This window comes from Esox lucius, chromosome 6 (assembly GCF_011004845.1).
Source record: "Esox lucius isolate fEsoLuc1 chromosome 6, fEsoLuc1.pri, whole genome shotgun sequence".
NCBI classification, from domain to species: domain Eukaryota; kingdom Metazoa; phylum Chordata; class Actinopteri; order Esociformes; family Esocidae; genus Esox; species Esox lucius.
The window spans coordinates 492,211-510,592 of NC_047574.1; the positions used below are offsets into that span (position 1 = coordinate 492,211).

Genomic DNA, 18,382 nt, shown 5'->3' on the forward strand with positions numbered 1-18,382 from the left:
TGTCATGTGACTCGTTAGTGTTACAAGGTCTCAGGTGTGAATGGGGAGCAGGTATGTTAAATTTGGTGTTATCGCTCTCACACTCCCTCATACTGGTCACTGGAAGTTCAAAATGGCACCTCATGGCAAAGAACTCGCTGAGTTAATTGTTGCTCTACATAAAGATGGCCTAGGCTATAAGAAGATTGCCAAGACCCTGAAACTGAGCTGCAGCACAATGGCCAAGACCATACAGCGGTTTAACAGGACAGGTTCCACTCAGAACAGGCCTCACCATGGTTGACCAAAGAAGTTAAGTGCACATGCTCATCGTCATATCCAGAGGTTGTCTTTGGGAAATAGACGTGAGTGCTACCAGCATTGTTGCAGAGGTTGAAGGGGTGGGGGGTCAGCCTGTCAGTGCTCAGACCATATGCCGCACACTGCATCAAATTGGTCTGCATGGCTGTCGTCCCAGAAGAAAGCCTCTTCTAAAGATGATGCACAAAAAAGCCCACAAACAGTTTGCTGAAGACAAGCAGACTAAGGACATGAATTACTGGAAGCATGTCCTGTGGTCTGATGAGACCAAGATAAACTTATTTGGTTCAGATGGTGTCAAGCGTGTTTTGCCGCAACCAGGTGAGGAGTACAAAGACAAGTGTGTCTTGCCTACAGTCAAGCATGGTGGTGGGAGTGTCATGGTCTGGGGCTGCATGAGTGCTGCCGGCACTGGGGAGCTACAGTTCATTGAGGGAACCATGAATGCCAACATGTACTGTGACATACTGAAGCAGAGCATGATCCCCTCCCTTCGGAGACTGGGCCGCAGGGCAGTATTCAAACATGATAATGACCCCAAACACTCCTCCAAGACGACCACTGCCTTGCTAAAGAAGCTGAGGGTGATGGACTGGCCAAGCATATCTCCAGACCTAAACCCTATTGAGCATCTGTGGGGCATCCTCAAACGGAAGGTGGAGGAGCGCAAGTTCTCTAACATCCACCAGCTCTGTGATGTCGTCATGGAGGAGTGGAAGAGGACTCCAGTGGCAACCTGTGAAGCTCTGGTGAACTCCATGCCCAATAGGTTTAAGGCAGTGCTAGAAAATAATGGTGGCCACATAAAATATTGACACTTGGGGCCCAATCTTGACATTTTCACTGAGGGCTGTACTCACTTTTGTTGCCAGTGGTTTGGCCATTAATGGCTGTGTTGTGTTATTTTGAGGGGACAGCAAATTTACAGTTATACAAGCTGTACACTCACTACTTTACATTGTAGCAAAGTGTCATTTCTTCAGTGTTGTCACATGAAAAGATTTATCAAATATTTACAAAAATGTGAGGGGTGTACTCACTTTTGTGAGATACTGTACATACAGTTAGGTCCGGAAACTATTTAGACCCATTCAGTTTCTCGATCAAAGAGTGTTTTGGGCATTCTTCTGCCAGGTTTGTGCACCTGAATTGGGGGAGTTTATTCCAATCCTTCCTTGTGGATCCTTTCTAGCTGTCAGATTGGATGGGGAGCATCAGGAACTGCAACCTTCAGGTGTCCCACAGATCAATCAATCAAATGTATTTATAAAGCCCTTTTTACATCGTCCAATCAACTTCATTGAATTTGTCCGAATCTGAGCAGACAATATATCCCTCTACACTTCAGAATTCATCCGGCTGCTTTTGTCTTCTGTCACATCTTCAATAAACACTAGTGACCTAGTGCTCACCAGTGTCTTCTTTTTTTCTCAGAATGTACCAAACTGTTGATTTGGCCACTCCTAATGTTCCTGTTATCTCTCTGATGTAGTTTTTTTGCAGCCTAAGGATGGCCTGTTTCACTTGCATTGAGAGCTCCTTTTGGTCCCTTGAAAAATAGGGGGCTACATATGAAAGAGCTGTAATTCCTAAACCCTTCCTCCAATTTGGATGTGATACCCTCAAAACTTAGAGACTGCACTTCAAGCCCATATTAATTATTTAACTGTAACTTGAATATATTTTGGTAAACAGACAAAATAACAAAATATATGTCAGTGTCCAATAATTTCCAGACCTAATTGTATATATGCACTGATGAGCCAAAACATTATGACCACTTACAGGTGAAGCGAATAACAACTGATCATCTCCTAACAAGGGCACATGTCAAGGTCTGTGTTGATTAGATGGTACGCAAACAATCAGATCACATAATCAATGTGTTGGATACAGGAGAAATGGGCAGGAGTAAACAGCTGAGAGACTTTGACAAGGGCGAAATTGTTATGGCCAGACAACTGGGTCAGAGCATGTCTGAAATGGCAGGGCTTGTGGGGTGCTCCCGGTCAGCAGTGGTGAGTACCCACCAACAGTGGTCTGAGCAGGGACAAACTACAAACTAGTGACAGGGTGTTGATGACTCATGGCTCATCGATGCGCAGGGGCAGTGAAGGGTATCCTGTCTGATCTGACCTGACAGAAGGTCTACTATGACACAAGTCACTGAAAATGTTAATGATTGTTACAGGAGGAATGTGTCACAACACACATTACAACTGCACCCTGATGCATAAGGGGATGCGTAGCCGCAGACGGGACAGAGTGCCCATGATGACCCCATGATGACCCCATGATGACCCCATGATGACCCCATGATGACCCCTGTCCACCGTTAATAGTGCCTTCAATGGCCACAAGAGAGTCGGAAATGGACCTTGGAGCAGTGGAAGAAGGTTGCCTGGTCCTGTGTGTCCCACGGCTGTGTATGGGAGTGCATTTACATGGAAGGTGATGGCACTTGTGATGTTCACAGTGCAACGCTCTGGGCAGTGTTTCTGCAGGGAAACCCTGGGTCTGGGCATTCATGTGGATGTTAATTTGACACATGCCACCTACTTTAACATCATTCCAGACCAGGTACACCCCTTCATGACAATGGTATACCCGATGGCAGTGGCCTCTCAGTGGGATAATGTGCCCTGCCACACTGCACACATGGTTCAGGAATGGTTTGAGGAACATGATGAAGAGTTCAAGGTGATGCCCTGGCCTCTAAATTCCTCAAATCTCAATCTGATTGAGCATCTGTGTGATGTGCTGGACCAACAAGTCTGATCCACGCTGGCTCCACCTTACAATTTACAGGACTTGAAGGATCTACTGCTAATGTTTTGGTACCAGATACCACAGCACATCTTCAGGGGTCTTGTAGAGTCCATGCCTCATCGGGTCGGTACTGTTTTTGCGGCACGCGGAGGACCAAAAGCAAAATAGGCAGGTGGTCAGAATGTTTTGGCTAATCAGTGTATATTAAACATTTATCAGCACTAAATACACTTTCAAATATAATTTGGTCTTCCATGTTCAATCGAAAGAGGTAAACAAGTTATAATATTAAGATTATAATCTTTATATTAAAATAATAAGGTTAGAGTAATATATTTACTCAATCAAACCTATAGAAATCATTGCGGCCAAAGCAATATTTTATAAATTAATCTCAAGGTCATGTAGCCTATTGAGTCTAAATAAGACCCAGTTAAAAGGCTACTTTTTTACAAGTCGTACAATCTATATAAGTCCTCTACATCTCAAGTCCATGAGAATCATGAATCAGAAGTGCAGACAGGCTTGCATGATGGATGGATGTGATGAGGAACATGCAGGAGATCTTCATGGTGGAGCGGCAGCTGGGGCTTTTTGTAGAATTAAATGTTCTCTAAAGTACCTGTGGATGGAAAAGGAGCACATGTGCAGCTGGTGGCTGGTTGGCCTGCAGGAGTAGGAACAGGAAGCAGGGCCATTGTGGAAGAGTCCATTAGGAGGAGGAGAGAAGAGGAGAGTTGAGGGTGAAGCCTGTCTTGGGTGGGGTGTTAGGAGTTCAGAGACTGATGCTGGGTAGCTGGCAGACCTAGGGAGGGAAGGAAAACCAATGGACAGGCATCAGTTGGGGTGACATTAAGCATACTAGATATCTAAAACCTAATTCATCCAATCTACATCTTTTAATACAACCTTAAATTTTATAATTTAAAAAACTGCCATAACAATCAAACACATGAATCAGTAATAAGGTCCTAGATTGTGTACTAGAGGTTCCTTGGAGTGGGTCAAACTCCAAAGCATCAGGAGAGCGGAAACAAAAATCAGGATATAAAAATCTTGATTATCTGCCTGTCTGTCCTGTGTCTATTTGAGTTTCTGAAGATTTTTGGGGGTACTTTATATTATAAGTAGGAAGTACATTTATAAGTAGGCAATTATAAGTAGGAAGTACATCTCAAGTCCATGAGAATCATGAATCAGAAGTGGGCATACTCTTTCGAAATAGAAGCAGCCTCATTTGTGCTGCCCTTGGTGGCATAATGGCATAGACACAATGACCAGAACTTTTTCTTTATGTGACAAATCTGTCAGAAGGTTGCACTTGAAGAGGTGGAGATTCAGGAAACCTTTTTTGGGTGCAATTTCACACAAGGATTTTAAGTGCTGCATATCTATTTTCAATAAAATAAATCAATTTTGTATAAAAATTTTTGTGTCATTCAAGTTCACTTGTTTGGTTAAAGTAATGTTTAGTTTTGGTTGGAGTTCTATTTGGACTCCCAATCGAAGTGTAGGTCAGGAGGCAATGTTGCCCTCTGGTCAAGAACAAGGAGGCAGTAAATGAAAGGCTGCTGGTTCTGAGATGACAGGAGGAAGAACCCATGTTGTTCTGTCACTGAGCAAGAAAGTTAAATTAAGTTAACTAAGTGCTTCCAAATCATTGCGTAAATAAGAACCTGTACTTAAAATACCTAACTGGTAAAATAACAGTTCTTATAGGTAAAAAAATGTGCACAAATCTGAAAGAGGGCAAATATGATCTCAAGTCAACGCCGGCCTAAACGCCTATGGCATTGTCCAAGGAATAGTAGACCCTTTCCCCCAGTGCCAATTGAGTTTGAGTTGTTTTCTCCCAGAGAAAGCACACGAGGTTCAATGTGAGAATCGCCCAGTAGGGGGTGAGCAGCGAGCACTGGAAATCTCGCTCTGCTATTGGACAAAAGTAGGTCAACCGCTCCCACTCACGTGACCCATCATTCCACTCAGCCAGGGTGAACAGGGTTCGTTCCAAGCTTGACAGACGAAAAAGCCCTAATAAAAAAAGCACTGTCATTTTTTTTTTGCATAGAACATGACGACGACGATTTAATTTAATTTGTCTCAGTAGGTCTATTCTCACATTTAACCTCGTATGTTGATGTTAATGTTTGCATTTTAGACTATTACAGTCATTTGTTATGTGTTTGTTTCCCATGGATGAGATTCACATATTGATCATTTACGATTTAACACGGATGCACCGTGTCCATATAAACAAGATCCAGTATTGGCTTAAACACTTTAGCCTCACAGTGTAATTGAACATGGATGTAATGCATTCGTGCAATGGCCTAAATGACCCACACTTTTTTGACTTACCCTTTCTACAGGATTTACATTTAAGTATCCACGTGTAACATATTACACTAACCATACTACGGGCTTTGTAATACTGTTTCCTTATTTGTCCTGTTTATTACAGCCCAAAGACCAGAATGGACTTCGGAGTTGTATTTCATCTCGAGAGGCTTCAATCATAGTAGCGTAACTATGAATTTTTCGGGAAACATGATAGGCCTAGCCTACTGTAAAGTGGACATGTTGTGGACTATCTATAATGTTTCTGTCCATAAAAGAATGTAGGCTGGGAGCGCGTGGTCTTTGCTTTAGTCAGCGACACGCACGCACGCTCGCACACGATAAAGAGCGAAAATAGGTGCGGTTTCTCATGGTTTGACGTCACACACATCAGTTCTCACACATGGTATGAATGGTTGAACAGGACTAGGCTATCTGTCTTCTACAGTAGACGACACCCCTGTTCGAATAGCCGGTGGCGCTGGGACCAGCTTTGCACGCAATCTTCCCACTGAGGTATTTTTTTCTCTCTACGGACATCGGCATATACCGGTAGGCTAATTTAACCGATCGAAACCGACATTTTCTTGTGTTTTCGATTTCTTGATAAATTTTTATGTTTGGTATATTTTATATTACCTGCGAGGAATAATAGCCCGACCCAGTCGTGGATAGTTTTTGACAGCTGAGAGAAGAGATGGAGAAAATAATGTACAGACACCTACCGATGAATCAAAGTTTTCTACCTACGTCTAATCACGGCGTACTTAAGTCTTTATTGGAGAACCCTATGAAACTACCTCTGCTTCAACGACATGAACATCATGACGGTAAGAAATAAACGTTTATTTTATTGTAAATTACATTTCAATTATTATATCTTATTCCCGTACACCATAGGGGGGAAGTACTTATCTCAAACTAAAATTGACACAATTGAAACTATTAGTTCATTTTTGTTTATACTTTGTAGCCAGTCAATAGTTTATAAGTTCAAATTTTTATGACGTCGATTATACAGGTAGTCTAAACCATGCATTGGAAATAACCGTCTAAGCCTGTATAGACCACATTCATTTGAGAAGCCAAAGTGATAATAACTGGATGTTCCTAAAACTTTACTTAATAATTTAACAACTTTTCAGAGTATGCAATTCATATTAATGCATGTGTGCGTGCGGGCATTACGCACAACAATAGCCAATAAATGTTTTCTGACAATAGTCATCATTTGACAAGTTCATTAGTAATTAACCAACACGTATTTTATTATTTCTAGTGAAGTATTCATTTAATACTGGTAACCAAAGTAAATTCCAGAAAAAGAATAAGGTGCCCCCCACGAGCTACTAAAAAGTGCTCGCTCCTCTGCTTATATTCTACAAGTGTCTGAACTTTATTAAAGAGTTGCGACTTTCTGGAGAACGTACATCATTTGGTGTTTTATTGATTCTGGTGGGAAACGTTATCTCAGGATCGCCTCCTCGTTGTCCGGTAAGTGTTCAGTTTGGTTGACATCTGGAAGAGACCACTCCCATCAAAATATACACTATTCACCATAACTTACCTGCCAAGCATATGGGGATGTTGTTGATGATGAAATTGCTTGTGTGAACGTAAATTAACGATGGGATGTTTATTGCTTAATTAACTCTGTGTGAATGCACCATCTTAATATACTTTCTCCCTAATTTACAAGTGTTTTTGGCTACTGTAACTGGTGGTGTTGAAAATGTTGAAAGGATGGATTAATTTGTCACTATGATTCTTCGGAGGAAAAGTAATGTAGTAGCAATACTGTCATTTCATATGAAGTAAATTTTTTTAAAGGAGGTATACAGTTTCATTTTTAAGATGGAAATTGTATGTTTTCACTCATAAAAACAGTTGCACATTAAATATTATAATCCATGTCTAATGATTAATGAACATTTATTTTTTAAGGTGTTTTTTAAATAATGACATTATACTACCTGTGGGCCCTAACATTCACTGTAGGTTTTGAGAAGGAGAGAGAGAAGGAGAAGAATTTGGATGAGGAGCGGAGCGCCCCACAGTTAGCTTTCCTGGGTCCCACACTGTGGAACAAGACTCTTCCCTACGATGGGGACAACTTCCAGCTGGAGTATATGGATCTGGACGAGTTCCTCTCGGAAAACGGCATTCCTTCTGACCTCCCTGCCTCCACCACCGTCCATCGTGACCAGCACCAGTCACACCAGTCACACCAGTCACAGGACAAGCACCAGACGTCAATCATGTCACAAGCCCCGCCCACACCATCAGCCTCTGTGATTGACCTCAGCAACCATGTCAGTGCATCATCGTCCGCACACACAACCATTGCAACACAGAACTGTCTCCCTGGCTTTGCCAGAGCAGGTGTGTAAAACACACGTTTGTTTTTTCATCCCCTACCCTAAACCTAAAAACCTAAACCTCAAACTAAACCCAGTTCTTTCACTGACCCCAACTTATATATTTACCCTAAACCAAACCCCTGTGCCGGAAATATCATTTTTCCTAGTGGGGAATGGCAAAGAAAAACTTGTCGGGAGAAAAGTTTCACATTTAGTTAAGGTTTTACCTGTAATTATTAATGACATGTCAAAATAACTTTTTTTTTTTTTATTAACCCTAAAAGTCACAATCAAAATGTTACTAGTTTAAAATTGAACAGCAACTACAGTGGTCATTCTTGAAATGATCTATTTTCTATTACATTGTGAGTCTTAATAATCGAATAAAAGCCCTTATGTTTATAAATAACAATTAATGCTTTATGAAATGATGCAAGTCTCTTAAAGTGTGCTCAACAACATGGAATCAATTCCTCTTCAATACTGTCTTGTTGGAAGCTGTTCTTCACTGTGTAGCATTTTTGTCAAAATTATTTTGTCAGTCTTTGTGCGATCATGCTGTAGGTGAGTTGTGTTTGATATATACCAGAGAATTAGCTTGTAGTTCATATCGAAAGTGGTCTTTCTTACTTGTAATTATTAAGGTGGTGGATAACTTTGATATCAATTAGTCAGAAAGTCCTTTTACTTGTAATTGAATTTAATCTAAGTGATGAGCATTAGTTGTAAGAGGATCCCTAGACGGTTCTAGCAAATGAGGTTACAGCAGCCTGTCATAGTAGAAATGCAAGAGGATATTGAATGACGGCAGATTACTTTCTCTGTGCCACATTGTCCTGTAACCTGCATAGAACAAAACACTGATGTCAAAGTCAGATTTGGAGCCACTTAGACCAATTATATGAAGCTACAATTGATGAACAGGAAAAAGGCACAAGGCTCACACTCACTGTTACCTATTGTTATCAGCCTCCATCATTAGTATTTGTGCCCCATAAAAAGGTAATTTCAATTCAAATTGTCTGTAGAACAGAATGGAAAGACACTTCCAGCTGAAATAATACTATAGCAGCCCACACTGTGAGCATAGAGGACCATTGGTTTGTCTTGACTGACAGCTTAATACTGTCCTGAAGGAATATGGAGGACTTGTCATGATCTCCAGCTCCTCCTAAATCAGATTGGAGCAGGTTGAGGGGAACATGTCGTTTCAGTGATGAGGAAGCAGGAGGTCTTATGCCATGATCTCTCCCCCATCTCCATCATCTCTCCCCGATCTCCACAATCTCTCCCCCATATCCCTCCCCCATTTCCCCAACATCTCTCCCCCATCTCTCCCCCACATCTCCCCCATCTCTCCCCCATCTCCCCCACGTCTCCCCATCTAACCCCATCTCCCCCACATCTGTCCCCATCTTTCACCATCTCCCCCACATCTCTCCCCATCTTTCACCATCTCCCCCATATCTCCCCATCAAACTTTAGTTTAGGTTTGTTTTCACATTGTGTCTGGTGCCCCCAAGTGGCTACCGTTTCTCACTACTCCTGGAACGTGTTTTAAGCAAATCTAACAATAGTAATAATAATGTTTAGTGTCCAGTTGAACTTTTATAATGCATTAATGTAACAAGACCAATGCCCAACCATCTTCCAAGGTCTTCTATAAAACCAATATTTATACTTCAATTTCTCCAACTGTGATATTATGCCCTTCTTTCCCCTGTCCAGCCCTGAATTCCAGAAACACTCCCAGTCCCATTGACCCAGAGTCCATCCACGTGCCTGTGAGCTATGAACCCGACCCTGCCGACTTGGCTTTGTCCAGCGTACCAGGACAGGAGATGTTCGACCCTCGCAAACACAAGTTTGCCCCAGAGGAGCTCAAACCACAACCCATGTTCAAGAAGGCTCGCAAAGTGTTGTTTCCTGACGACATGAAGGTGTGTGTGTGTCATGTTTCTCTCTATCTTGCAGATTATTTAGTGTTGCATTTTCCCTGATATTAAAACTTTTCTTTTGAGGAGTCGTTAGAAATGGTCAAATGTAAAACCTGAATCTGATATTTATCATATAAAATATATTTGGTATTGATCAGCATTGATAGAGCTTCCCCAATGTTGTGTTTTCACTGCGATGTAAAATTAGTTTTTTACACATATAATAATTTTTTTACCAAGTAAAAATAAAGCGTTACTGGGCGGAAAGCAATATAACTATGCTGTACTACCCTATACTCACATTAGCAATGTAACTACGCTGTACTCACGCTAGCAATATAACTATGCTGTACTACGCTGTACTCACGCTAGCAATATAACTACGCTGTACTCATGTTAGCAATATAACTTTGCTGTACTACACTGTACTCATGCTAGCTCGTGTGTGCATAGAGAGACAGTCCAAGAGAAGTGTGTGCATAGAGAGACAGTCCAACAATCACTTCTAGCAATTTGTCAACTTAGAGAAAGTGTAAATATTCATCGTCCTCCGTAGTTTTAAATGATTGGTCATCAGTAGTTTTAAATGATTGGTCATCAGTAGTTTTAAATGATTGGTCATCAGTAGTTTTAAATGATTGGTCATCAGTAGTTTTAAATGATTGGTCATCAGTAGTTTTAAATGATTGGTCATCAGTAGTTTTAAATGATTGGTCATCAGTAGTTTTAAATGATTGGTCATCAGTAGTTTTAAATGATTGGTCATCAGTAGTTTTAAATGATTGGTCATCAGTTGTTTTAAATGATTGGTCATCAGTAGTTTTAAATGATTGGTCATCAGTAGTTTTAAATGATTGGTCATCAGTAGTTTTAAATGATTGGTCATCAGTAGTTTTAAATGATTGGTCATCAGTTGTTTTAAATGATTGGTCATCAGTAGTTTTAAATGATTGGTCATCAGTAGTTTTAAATGATTGGTCATCAGTAGTTTTAAATGATTGGTCATCAGTAGTTTTAAATGATTGGTCATCAGTAGTTTTAAATGATTGGTCATCAGTAGTTTTAAATGATTGGTCATCAGTAGTTTTAAATGATTGGTCATCAGTAGTTTTAAATGATTGGTCATCAGTAGTTTTAAATGATTGGTCATCAGTAGTTTTAAATGATTGGTCATCAGTAGTTTTAAGTTTCTATCAACCCCATTCTTTCGTTTACCTGGTGCAGGATGACAGGTATTGGGTGAGGCGTAAGAAGAACAACGTGGCAGCCAAGAGGTCACGGGACGCCCGTCGGCTTAAAGAAAATCAGATTGCCATCCGAGCAGGTTTCCTGGAGAAGGAGAACTCAGCCCTGAGGATGGAAGTAGCCGACCTGAGGAGAGAGTTGGGACGGACCAAGAACATTGTGGCCAAGTACGAGGCTTCACACGGACCTCTGGAATGAGACAGAATACACACTCCGGCCGTTTGTGGTGCTGATTATTTATCACAAGACAGTAAAGAATGAGACTGAGAGTCTGATCTCAACCTGTCTGAGACCACCAACTGAACCATGTGTTCCACAACCTCCCGGTTCCCCACAGAACCTCAGAACTGCCTCTTACCGTCTCAGAATTGCCTCTTACCATCTCAGAACTGCCTCTTACCATCTCAGAACTGCCTCTTACCATCTCAGAACTGCCTCTTACCGTCTCAGAACTGCCTCTTACCATCTCAGAACTGCCCTGTACAAACAGGTTGAAAGACAGTACAACTCAGACTCAGAATGTACCACCCCATCTATCTGGGCTTTGTGTTATTAGTGCTTTTTATTAGTGTTTTTAATTTTGCTCTTCTATGTATCCACAAATACGTATATACACACACGCACATACACACACACACGCATATAAACACACACATACACACACACAGACATACATACATACACACACTCACACCCAAACACACACAGACATACATAAATACACACACACACAGACATACATAAAAAAAAATATATAAATTCATAACTAATGTCTTTGAAGTTTTTCTTTCCTTACTGATGGTTTGTACATAATGGCCATGCCTTTTACTGTGGCATTTTATTTGTCTCATGAATATGTACTGTTGAATGTTATGTTACCTGGCTACTCTCCATCCACTCTAAATCTGAATTTATCTGTAAATGATCTTAAAATCTGGATTTATCTGTAAATGATCTTAACATCTGGATTTATCAGTAAATTATCTTAACATCTGGATTTATCTGTAAATGATCGATAACATATGGATTTATCTGTAAATGATCGATAACATCTGGATTTATCAGTAAATGATCGATAACATCTGGATTTATCAGTAAATGGTCTATAACATCTGGATTTATCTGTAAATGATCTACAACATCTGGTATTGCCTGTAAATGTTATTGATATTGTGTCCATGGTTGCTATGGTTTTCAGTGGTTTCCTTACTGTACATATATTGTAGGTTATGTCACTTTACGTACAATTGGTTATGTCAGTTAACAGGTTATGTCAGATAACAGGTTATGTCAGTTGTGACGTTTCACTGTCCTCATTTCCGTTTTTGTTCCCATTTTTTCTTTTTCTCTGTCAGAAATGAAGTGCTTGGGATATGTAGTAGCAAAGGTGTAATGAAGTGCTTGGGATATGTAGTAGCAAAGGTGCAAAGAAGATCACTGATCAACTTTTCTAATTTCTCTTATTGTTAGCCTGGGTAAAGAACTGTCGATACATTCAGTAATGTTTCATCATTGCCTTAGTGTGGGACATGTCATCTGAGTCAGATAGATTTGCACCTAGGCTAGCAGGCTATAATGTCAACTTTCTCATTTGGTCTTATAGCACTGTTCCTTCAGTGGTAATGTGTATAACAAAGGTTGTTTCAAGTTACCTGTCAGAACATTGTATTATAACGCTGTTCTACAGAAGAATGGTCAGAAGCTAAGCTCTTGGTTTGCTCTGTAACAAACGTACTGTCACAGACACAAATGAAACTGCCATCCTTATTTCACCACATCTCATTTGCAATTACTTTATTTGATAATATTTAGCATATATACAGTATATCTTTTCATAAAAGTGTGCATGTTTCTATTTGCTCTTGATGCATTTAAATGTCAACATTATTACCATCCATACAATAGACAGTATCATTTTTCTCTTTCATTTTTCATGAGATTTCTCTGCTATTACCATCTGTACAGTAGATTTCAACACTAATACTATCCATACAATAGACAGTATTCTTTGTTTTCTTTTATTTTTCTCCAAGATTTCTCTGTTCTTGTAGAGGTGCAGTGGGTTCATATTAGGAAAGCCTCTCAGTCCAGCTGAGATGCAGGTAAACATTACAGGACACTATGTATATATATATATATATATATATGTGTGTGGGTGTGTGTGACTTCTTCTCCCTGTGAATTAATATAAGTCACAGGGAGAATAAGTCACACACACATATATATATATATATTCTGCCTGTGACTTAATGAGAAAAGAATGTAGCTCACAGTACAGTGATATATGCTGTCCTTCTAATCACTTTCCATATCTCTTTACTACAGACCAAAAGAAAACAGTAAACAAAGGATATATTGATATATTAAAGGTTTTATTGTTTATACAGAGCTATTCTTGTTTTTGTAAGATATTTTTTCATACATATGCTGGCTGCGTATTTTAATAATGGAGTATGTATTTTCAAAGCTCTAGCACTTCTACCAAATGCTGTTGTTCAGATAGTTTGCGTGGGCATTACTAATGACCAGCTGGCCTTCTTCCTAAATGGATGAAAAGGTAGCCCATCTCTCCAATCCAAAAAACCCTCAAAAACAGACAAACTCTGAACTGTTTGTTGTCTCAGTATTTGAAGTGTTTATCTTAAATGTTTTGTTGGATGATTTCTATCACAGAGTCAAATGTTTCAATTTGAAGGGAGGATTGATACTGGAATTACTTTAAATGTTTTTATCTACATAATGAATTATCCCAATGTCAAGCCTGTGTTGGCCTCATGCTCATATGTCCATTTTTGTGATTTCATTTTGTTATTTCCCAATGTTTTGGGGGTTCTCCAAAGCACTTCTTTGCTAATTTTTCTTAATCTTTGTTTTTCAAAACTATTTTCTTCTTGTAGTTTTGATCAAAATAAAACTGCTGAATTCTAAAATGTTAGTGTATGCGTGAGCGTTTGCATCATGCTGGTTTGGAATTGTATAAAATATAACTATTCTTCTTTCTGGAGCGTGCGTACATATTTGATATTTGCATTTGATTGGCTGTCTCTCTGCCTCTCTTGCCCTGCCCCTTTAATTTTCACTCCCGCTCTTTCATCCATTTTTGTCTGTGACTTCTCTCCCACTCTTCATGTCTGTAATAGGGTACACATAAATGAAGCCTACATGCATTCAAATTAAAATATCCATAGCAGTTTCCTGCAGCAATAGTGGAATGATAACAGTATTCGAACTGAAATTATTTTGGGTGCATACAAAACGGCAAATGCAAACATTCTTAGTAGTGTATGGAATCACTGTGTTATCTTGATATGACACACCTGTGAGGTGGATGGATTATCTCTGCAAAGGAGAAGTGCTCACTAACACAGATATGAGACGGATTTGTGAACAATATTTGAGAGAAATAGGCCTTTTGTGTACACAGAGGTCTTAGATCTTTGAGTTCAGCTCATGATAAATGGGGGCAAAAACCCAACGCAGTTCTACCTCATTGTCATGATCGAACATAATGTGATTTGTCTGCATCCCCTGGTTATCCTGAAATCTGGAAACGGTATGCTCACATTATGAGCCCTCCCTCCCTCCCTCCCTCCCTCCCTCCCTCCCTCCCTCCCTCCCTCCCTCCCTCCCTCCCTCCCTCCCTCCCTCCCTCCCTCCCTCCCTCCCTCTAAAGGTGTTGAGTAGAGTATTTTGGTTTGTGCTAGTAGATAGAACTCTTTGCATAGATTTATACCTACAACCGTATTGTCAGGACTCAGCCCTCCTGAGCTGTTTGTCTGTCATTACATCTCCCCGAGTACCAGTCTCCTTGTTCCCGGCTCTCCACGAAGGCACCCGTAATCACCACTGATCCTGAGCACCTGCACCAGTCTACACACCTGGGGGGCTGATTGCCACTCTCCCTATAAATAGGAGAGTTCTGCTTTCAGTCCCTGCCGGATTATTGTACAGCCACGTAATTATTACAGTGTTCTCTACCTAATTAATTAAAGCTATCCGAATTCCCAGAGTATCCTTTTTTTTGTTATCTTCTACTCACCGTGTCTTTTCCGTCGTTTCCAGACCCTTGTTCCGAGACCCGTCCTGCACCTCCCTCCCAACTACCTGGATCACCTATCTGCCTTCCGGTTATCGACCTTCCCCTGCATTGACTCCCCGCTCGGTTAACTGAACCCTGCCTGACCATTCGACCATTCTTGCCTCCCGGACTTCGTACCTCTGCTACCCACTATCCACCCTCCCACAATACATTCATACCCACCTACGTAATTCTTACGTATCTCCACTGTCATCTCAGACTACTACGATAAACATCATCATTGTCCTTTTACCCCGGTGTCTGTATCTGCTTCTGGATCCCACCTCTGTCCTGAGTCCCGGGAGTCCTGACACGTATGCTGTATGTAGAGTTTTTCATAAAAACCCCAGTATTTGGTTTTATCCAGAATCCTTTATGAAGGGTTCTGCCAAGAAGCCACTACAAGTGTTTCTACCAGGAACCCTTTATGTGTCTAAAGTTTACTCCTATAACTCTTAAATTATTAAAACATGTAATTAGGAATATTTTACTGTCCATCAATTAAAAAAATGTACATGTGTATGCTTCTTGAAGGTAGACATTGTTCATTTTTTTTGTTTAACTTCGAATGGTTTTTTTGAACTTCACAATGTGTAGTAACATGCAACTGACAAGAGACATACCTAAATAACCACTAGAGGGCAGTCTCCATCTATAGCTAAAATCAGTCCAATGGTCAAAGATTGTATCAGTCCAATGGTCAAATCAGTCCAATGGTCAAATTAACTATTTAATAAATTAAATAGTTAATTTGCATTCAGTAGATGAGGTGGCATGTCATCTCAGGGTGGAGGCAACAAGATGGAAAGCCCTTGACCATCCTTCACAGTTCTGAACATCTTGTTGCCTCCACCCTGAGATGGAAAGCCCTTAACCACCCTTCACAGTTCTGAACATCTTGTTGCCTCCACCCTGCATTGCATATGCAGTGCTGCTCTGGCCTTTTTAGGGGCCCTGAGAATAATTTGATTTGGGGCCCCCCCTCCCCTATGATGCCCCAGAGCGACACAAGACCAGAGGATTGGTGGTCCAGACAGAGGAGTGGTGGTCCAGACAGAGGAGTGGTGGTCTAAACAGAGGAGTGACGGTCCAGACAGAGGAATGGTGGTCCAGACAGAGGAGTGGTGGTCCAGACAGAGGAGTGGTGGTCCTGACAGAGGAGTGGTGGTCCAGACAGAGGAGTGGTGGTCCAGACAGAGAAGTGGTGGTCCAGACAGAGGAGTGGTGGTCCAGACAGAGGAGTGGCGGTCCAGACAGAGGAGTGATGGTCCAAACAGAGGAGTGGTGGTCCGGACAGAGGAGTGGTGGCCCAAACAGAGGAGTGGTGGTCCAAACAGAGGAGTGGTGGTCCAGACAGAGGAGTGGTGGTCCAAACAGAGGAGTGGTGGTCCAAACAGAGGAGTGGTGGTCCGGACAGAGGAGTGGTGGTCCGGACAGAGGAGTGGTGGTCCAGACAGAGGAGTGGTGGTCCAGACAGAGGAGTGGCGGTCCAGACAGAGGAGTGAAGGCCTGTGCCACGGTGGTTGTCACATTTCTATGTTAATTGTGTTGAAGTGTGTTTAGATGTGTTTAGATTTTTATCACTTGTGTTAATTAATTTCATCTGTCTTTAGTCTTCTCAACAAACAGTCTTGTTGTGTCCTCATCACCTCCCAGTTTAGTGTCTCCAGTTCCCTGCCCTTTATTGGTCATTGTGATATCTTCATGTTTTGAAGATATCACGTGAGTCTATGAATTAATACCTGTATTATGCTACTCAGTGACTGTGTCCTGCCTCATCCTTGGAAACGTTGAAATGTGTGTGTTTATGTTTGTGTGATTCCGTTTGTGGGTGTTATTTTATGTTTACACAATGGTGTGATTGTGTGTTGTGATGGTTCATTTTTTTTATGAATGCAGTTAGTAAATAAATATTTCTGTTCTCTATTTTCCCCTTTTTTCTCTGTTGTAGGGTAAATAAAAGCCTGTCCACAAACACATTAACTGCTTAATTTTTTTTTAATTAATCTTCTTTAATGCATTGTTATTTACAGGAATAGAGAAGAGTTGTAACTGGGCTGAGTGAGAGTTGTAACTGGGCTGAGTGAGAGTTGTAACTGGGCTGAGTGAGATTTGTGACTGGATTGAGTGAGTTGTGACTGGGTTGAGTGAGATTTGTGACTGGAATGAGTGAGAGTTGTGACTGGGCTGAGTGAGATTTGTGACTGGATTGAGTGAGAGTTGTGACTGGATTAAATGAGAGTTGTGACTGGGCTGAGTGAGAGTTCAGACTGGGCTGATTGAGAGTTCAGACTGGGCTTAATGAGATTCAAGTGGCCAAGACATTTGTGGCAGAATGAACTGCCTGGGTAGGGATGTAGAGTTTGAGCATTGCCTGTAGGTAGGGTGAGAGTATTTTCTTTGTCACCTTTCAATGTGTATGGTGTACTTACTGCTTCTGAGCTGAGTAGTTGTCCCATCCAGCTATCTTAAAATATATACACCAACTGTTGGCTAGCATCATAGTCTTGTTTTGGCTAGCATCATAGTCTTCTGTTGTTGCTAGCTTCAACTGGAAGTCTGTGGGCATTTCAAAGTACCATTGTCTTCTAACAATGAATCTTTGGATCAAAAATCTCCTGATGGAAACCTATCCCTCGACAAATAACGAATTTTGAACCTCTTTTTCAAAGACTGTGGCACCCCACTGCAAAATAAATCACTACAAACTAGGGTCAATTGTTTCTGATACATTATTGGGACCTAAAAAACTGACTTGGTGAACACCAGATCCGTAATTGCAAGTCTTTCACCCATTCACATTATTGGGCTTTACTACGTATTTGTGGACATATACACCTGTATAATTTAGTAGGAGGGCAAGTCAACACGTATCTGACAGGACGGGGTCTCAACAGGACGCAATGTGAGCAAACTTACAGTGGGGAGAACAAGTATGTGATACCCTGCCAATTTTCCAAGTTTCCCCACTTACAAAGCATGTAGAAATCTAAAACAAAAATCCAGAAAATCTCATTGTATGATTTTTAAGTAATTCATTAGCATTTTATTGCACAACATAAGTATTTCATCACCTACCAACCAGTAAGAATTCCGGCTCTCACAGACATTTTGTTTCATTTCTGTGACCTACAAGGCCCCCTCCTTTCCGCCTGAAAATGGGTACCTCATTTGCTCTCCAAGTGAATAGTACTCAACCTTATTGGGCTGTTCAGACACGACAATGGAGAAAACCAATCACAGACCGTGTTTTTTCAGAGTCATAGGTTACCAGAAAACCAATAGTACCACAGATACTAGAGAGACATTCTTTGTTGGCCAATCACAGATTATGTTTACTACACACGAATAGGTGG

General features: G+C 40.9%; 1 protein-coding gene across 1 annotated transcript; it reads left to right on the plus strand.

Moving 5' to 3' along the window:
- Positions 1-5,263: 5,263 nt before the first annotated feature.
- hlfb (HLF transcription factor, PAR bZIP family member b) lies at positions 5,264-13,336 on the plus strand. Its single transcript, XM_010899699.5, has 4 exons — positions 5,264-6,236; positions 7,405-7,788; positions 9,495-9,706; positions 10,928-13,336. The coding sequence occupies exons 1-4, from the start codon at positions 6,104-6,106 to the stop codon at positions 11,144-11,146; spliced, it is 948 nt and encodes a 315-aa protein (XP_010898001.2). The 5' UTR covers positions 5,264-6,103; the 3' UTR covers positions 11,147-13,336.
- The last annotated feature ends 5,046 nt before the right edge of the window (positions 13,337-18,382 follow it).

Excerpts from the sequence above, each read along its gene's own strand:
- hlfb (XM_010899699.5), top strand. The coding sequence starts at position 6,104 with ATGGAGAAAATAATGTACAGACACCTACCGATGAATCAAAGTTTTCTA. Across the intron at positions 6,237-7,404 it reads ACGACATGAACATCATGACG|GTTTTGAGAAGGAGAGAGAG; the intron begins GTAAGAAATAAA and ends CATTCACTGTAG. Across the intron at positions 9,707-10,927 it reads TGTTTCCTGACGACATGAAG|GATGACAGGTATTGGGTGAG; the intron begins GTGTGTGTGTGT and ends TACCTGGTGCAG.